Source organism: Drosophila erecta, unplaced genomic scaffold (genome assembly GCF_003286155.1).
Source record: "Drosophila erecta strain 14021-0224.00,06,07 unplaced genomic scaffold, DereRS2 tig00000092-arrow-pilon, whole genome shotgun sequence".
NCBI lineage: Eukaryota > Metazoa > Arthropoda > Insecta > Diptera > Drosophilidae > Drosophila > Drosophila erecta.
This window is the reverse complement of record NW_020825207.1, coordinates 16,695,761-16,701,834: the sequence shown is the minus strand read 5'-3', so window position 1 is coordinate 16,701,834 and position 6,074 is coordinate 16,695,761. Positions and strand designations below refer to the sequence as shown.

Below are 6,074 nucleotides of genomic sequence, written 5' to 3'. Positions count from 1 at the left end.
TGCACATAAATTAGCATAGGTGAGGCCTCAAAGCACCTGCAAAGTATTTTGCCAATATTGACAATGGCATACGACGTGTAGACCAGCTGGCGTGAGCTTAGATTGGCCGGGAAATACTCGCAATAATTTGTCCACAACGTTTAATGGCCCGATGCTAGAATTAATAGCCAATGACTACTTAATCTTGTTTAGTTGGCGACTTTGTTTAAATGGTAAATACCAATCACTTTAGAAATTGTGAATGTAATTAGCAATCATTTCAGATGAGTTTCACAAGGCTTATTGCATAGTTCGCTCTTAAACAATATAAGTGTTTACAAATAGTTTTTAAAATTACAAACAGTGACTTAATCATCCAGTGAATACTTTCCTAAGCTCGTCAGATCTACATCGATGCTGGAAATACTGGGGGATATTGTCGTAGAGCTCTTATTGCAGGAAAGGCAATCCAAATTATAGGGCTGTACTATGCGGGATGTTGGACGATTCAATATACCAGCAGCTATTTGATCCGCTGTCCACTTGGCCAGTTTAATTATAGCAACTTGGGCGACAAATTGCAGGATCATTGCTCCGAAGCCTTTGTACAGTCCAGCAACTCCCTCTGAAATAACTGTTACCCTGTAGCAATCGAATACTCCACGATAATCTGTCAGCACCGGGACAACTGAGTATCCAGTATCAAGGTTATCTATTATTGTTCGGGTACCCTGCAGTTCTAGACGATGCAGTATGGTTTCGAGTGGGAAGAATACCAGCTCAGTGGTGAGCGTGGCTATAAGTCCCGCATAAGTCTCTGCATTTTGGTGTTCCAGCTTAACATCACAGTCCTTTTTATACCGATTCTCTTGCATTCTCCTCTGCATCATTCGAGTGGAAACGCCATGTATTAGCAAGTTGAAAAGATACTTTGTAATGCCAATCGAAATACTAGGACCGATTAGTGCCCAAGTTGGTAGCATTCGAGTATTTTGTGGGGACCTCCATGACAACAGACGAGCCCCTCCGTCCCAAAGGACATCAAGAAGTCCTGTTTTTTCGCTGGCAATGTCGCTTTGCACTGTCTTCACCAAGGAAACGGCGTGGAAGGGTGAAACCAACGCGATGCTTACACATTTCAGAAGGACATGCTGGCCAAATCGCTTTAAGGTCGTCCGACTATCCAATTCCTTGGGCCAACTGCTGAGTTTCGATATTACATCGTCAATGGCGCAGGACATTCCACGCACAAGCAGGCAGCTGTCCACTCCCTTCCATAGTGTCGTTAGTCCTTGGCGTCTGTGCAAATGGACAATACAGGGCAGCAGGGTAAAAGGATGCAAGTGGTAACACTTGGAGGCATTATAAACCTGACACTGCCAACGCAATACTAGAAACGGATGACTCAAGACATGTTCCGTAAGCAGAAAAACCCAATGAACTCCAACGACCAGATATTTGCGAAGTGATGCATCCTGCTCCTGATTATGTAAATACTTATCCAGCTTTGCATGTTCTTCACTAAGATATTGGATTTTGGCAATGGCATCCTGGTCTGCATTTATGTTTTCCACAATTGACTTCTCGCGGCAATCAATGATGTTCTCCAAGGGATTTCTGGGGCTCCAAGATGGGACTAACTTGGATGTGTGGTGTTCTTTCTTTGCAAGTTCCTTATCAATTTGTTCAATATCCGTATCGAGCCTAAGGTCCTGGCACTCCATGTTATTAATGATTAAGTATTTATGTATATATTATCTTCCGGGTGAAGCTGTTTAACGTGTTAAACATATCTAAATACAGAGCACAATTTTTGTTGAAACAGAGTGTCTGTAATGACAGATAGTGGTGAGACTTCTACTTCCATTTTATATTAATCGTCTAGTGAAATGCCATCAGCAGCAACAAAATAGAGCTATTCAGGGTTGGAAATGCATGCTCGATTAAATGGCAACACATTAGAGGACCCTAATTCTGTGCTCATCATATTGCCGCTCCTCACGAGGCATCCGCGCGGAATTTAAAACATTTCCCCCCTTAAGCAGTGTGTATTGCTTTCAAATCATCCTCAATCTTGTGGCTTGCGGTTGGCTTTTAGTCTGCGGAAATCAAAGGACACATTGTGCGCCGCCTGGCATCAAGTGCATCATGTGGCAAGCAAAGCCGGCAACAATGTCATTGTCTCCACCAGGGACTAGGGAGAATGAAAGGGGGGCTAAGATTGTCATGCACATTATGCGGGTGTAGGGCTTTGAATGAGGGGTAGGAGCTGGGTTGGCGCCCAAGCCCCCGACTCCGAAGTCACAAAGTCGATTCATTGCTTCTGCAGACGACGCACATAAATAAGCCAGGCCGAGCAAGTTGGCCCAGAAAAAGGCTTTGACGAATGGGTGGCTGGCAAAAGTGGTTTTTGGTGGCACAGTCCGCTAGTTGATTGCGCATTAATTTGTGAGCCGCTCTCTGGCATCCCTTAACCATTACCACTAGGTAGTCTGAGTTATTATTTGCTTAAAGTTTCCTCCAGCCAGCTGGGAAATGCACAAAAGCAGAGACTTCGAGATGCACAGAGAGCGGGAGAAAACTTTGAAAAGTAATAACAATGGCCAACTGGCAGAAAGTTTAATACAATGATGATGTTGATGGCTGCCTTGCATTAAATTAAATATAAAGGAAAAGAAAGCAATTCGAACCAACAACGAGCTTTGTTTTCGACTGCATTATTTGCATGCAGTTTGTAGTTTGTTTTCCGGCTCTTGTCAACATCATCCGGCAAAACTGATATACATATATATAAGCGTGTTCTCCAGTTCGCATTTTCCATTGCGAGAAATCGAAATGGTTTCAAATGATCAAAATAAAATAAAGGCAACTGCTAGTAGCCATACTACTATTTTCCACCTCTATGTTAAATACATTGATTTCCATTAAAGCACAAATGTTTGTTCGGGGCAAGTTCAAGTTTGCAGGCCATCGCGCCCCATAAAGTGTGCAACTTGAATTACCAAGACCCGAAATTCCTTCCCAGAACGTATCCTTTCGTTTGTTGCGCTCTTAATGCGATTGCATTTAAATTTATAGCGCCACCAAGCAAAGTGATGCATATTCTTGCATATTTTTTCGGTTTTCTCCTCTTTTTGGCACTGCAATCAGAAGTGTTTGAGTGCCGGAAACAACTCGTTTTTCTTGACGGCAGCAGGGAGCAACACGTCGCTGTTTCGCTGCCTATCTGCGCGGTACGTTGATACTGTTGTTGCTGTTGCTGTTGGTGTGTTGTTGTGTGGCAATTGTTGTTGCCGTTGCCGTTGCAAGTTGCATGCATTTGCACTTGATAAGCAAACACGAAGAAGAGGGCTGGCAAGAAAAATCAACACGGTCCGGGAAATATGCATGTTCTTGTTACCGGTAGATTTCCATTTTAGATGGCAAAGTCGTCGCCGTGGCGTTGTTTATATTTATGATTGGCGCGTGGTCCTTCGTCCTTCTGCCAGCGATGACGAGTTGCCGTGCCTTCTGTGCATTATGCAAGCCAATCGAATGTCACTTAATTGGCTTTTTATGCGGCATATTTTAGTGATGGATTCGATCAGGCGGGGGCACAAAAACTGCAAATGCACTTTGCAGTTGCAAGGACATTGTCATAATATTTGTATGGCACCGCTGTTAAACTAAAAAGTCAACAGCAATAAAACTAGGAAGGAACTTATTTCTGCCACTCTGTCGGAAAACTCAAACATTCGAATGCACGGGAAAAAATAAAAAATGGCTTTGAAATACTAGAAACTACTAGAAAATATTAAAAATTCGCTGGGAAGGTTATAAGCGCGGGAAAAATTGTGTAAAATATGGATCCGAGAGCCTCAGTTTATCTTTCATACTTTATATACCCACTTTTCGAATGTACACTATACTAGACTTGGTTTTGATGACCCCTGTTGGTGACTCCCATATGTGTGTTTCCATGCCTTTGACGTCCGCACTTGTAGCTTAATGTCGTTTTCGACTCCAGTCCACTTCTGCAATTTCCCCCTACATCTTGAGCCCGAACAAAACAAGTTGTTGATCACATAAAGCTGGCTTCAGTCGAGAACAGAGCACGGAAACCAGGAGCTGAGCCAAGAGCCTCAGCCCGAACCGAAACTGAACAGGCGTCACATCTTGTTTTTGTGCCGGGGGCTCAAAGGTAACGCAAATGGGCACGACATGCAACCGGGGCGGATAGGGGCGTGGTTGTGGGTCGAAGGTGGCTAGGACTGCCGCCAACAACTAAAACAAAACATTGACATAAATACGTGAGCGCTGCTGTGGCTGCGGTTACAACAAAAGTTTGTGTTTTTCCTTCGTTTTTCGCTTTTTTTTGGCTTGTGAAATGCCCTTGGAAAGTAGGTATTACAAATTGCTGATGAAGTCTGCCGGGAATATATGGCTGAGTGGGTATGCAGGATTGGAGCGAAGTTTTTCTGGTGTCCTCGGGTTTGGTTGAAAAACTTGTTTAAGTGTTTCGGGGTGAGTGGGTGAAATGTTCTAGAACTTTTTCGGAAATTTTTCGAACAAACTATTGATTTTATTTAAATGATTTGTTGGAAGAATATACCATTTCGCTCAAAGAATTTGGTTGCCTACCATATCCGACAAGGAAATTTTTAAAGTATGTTTACGAAAATTGAAGAAATGCACAGCACCCTTTTAAATCAATTAAAACTAAAAGATAAATACTGTGGCTTATCGAAATAATGTTAATTTAACTCGTATCTAAATTAAAAAATAGTTAATGTGATAAAAAATGTGTGACAAATATTAGGTAAAGGGCATACCCAGTTCCCAGAATAACCCGACAACTTTTCGTCTTTTATATTTTCCATTTTCCTTCCTGCAAACTACGTTAGCTTGCTCAGTTTTTCCACCTTGTTTTTGCTTATTATTACATAGTTTTCATTTTTATGCGACGGCAGCACGAGCTTTTTTGTATTTTTATATTTATTTCTTTTGAAGGTTGCTGCCCGCCTGGCTTTGTTTTAAACTGGGCCTGCTCTAGGGCCATACATTTTTAAAACTTGATCGCGAATGTGTGCCATGGTGTGCATTGTTGATGTTCTTGCCGTACTGGCAGGCCTAGAAATGCAGAGCTGAAAACTCGTTGCGAACCATTTTCCCGCTGTTTTATGATATTTTTTGTCGCTGTTGATATGTTAATCGCGCTGTGCATGCAATTTTAGTATTACTTGGCCATTTGTTTAATTTTAACGCCACCTCGGCAGTATTTCTTGTCACATGATATGCGTTAAGCATAAAATTTAATAGATGTTGCAGGAGCCTTTGAGTTTTAATTACAAGGCGGGCGGAAAAAATGGTATCCTATGCCGCAATTATGTATTATGTAAATTGGTAGCTGGGGGCAGCGCCACACATGCTCTCCACCTTTTTAACACAATCAAAGGTATGCTCATATAAATGCCTCGAATTTTATTGTTTTACGTGCGCTGAGGTCCTTTCCTTGCGGGAGTGTGGGTGTGAGACCTCATAAGTGTTGTAGGGGGCCATAAACGCCGCTCGACCTTTATCATAAAATGTGCGTAAAACTTCCTTGTGGCATTTATTGATAAAACGTTTGGGCAATGAATTCCTATTTGAAAAGAAGGCTTAAAGCCGAGGAGAACAAATGATATCAGCTTGAAGGTGAGGGTACAAACTGGAAGATTGCATGCATACCTGGCATGTCTTCCGACGCAATATTTATTCGATAATTATTACCTCGATGGTGGAGGAAAATAAATTGGGTTGAGGGGAAAAGTCCTTGGAGAGAGGTGCATACAAGATTTTATATGTATCATTTGAAAATGTTTCTACACTGCTAAATTAAAAACGCACATAAAAGTTAAGCTCAACTCAATTACGACACATTAGAAAATAAAAAAACTGCAAGCATTAGACAGTCGAACATGGCTAAATTGACTGTTCTAGCGATTCTAAGCAATAGTTTTCAACATATCTTAACATACTCTACGAGAAACGCGCAGCCTTTATAAGTTGAAATAAAATGATCATTTTTAAAAGCTCAAATAATTAAATCAGTTGTTAACTATGACCTAAGTACGACA

General features: G+C 41.7%; 1 protein-coding gene across 1 annotated transcript; it reads right to left on the bottom strand.

The window, feature by feature from the left end:
- Nucleotides 1–227: 227 nt before the first annotated feature.
- On the bottom strand, nt 228–1,822 carry LOC6549436 (solute carrier family 25 member 46). The gene has a single exon (XM_001974371.3). It carries the CDS (start codon nt 1,701–1,703, stop codon nt 348–350), a length of 1,356 nt encoding a protein of 451 aa, XP_001974407.1. The 5' UTR covers nt 1,704–1,822; the 3' UTR covers nt 228–347.
- Between the last annotated feature and the right edge of the window lie 4,252 nt (nt 1,823–6,074).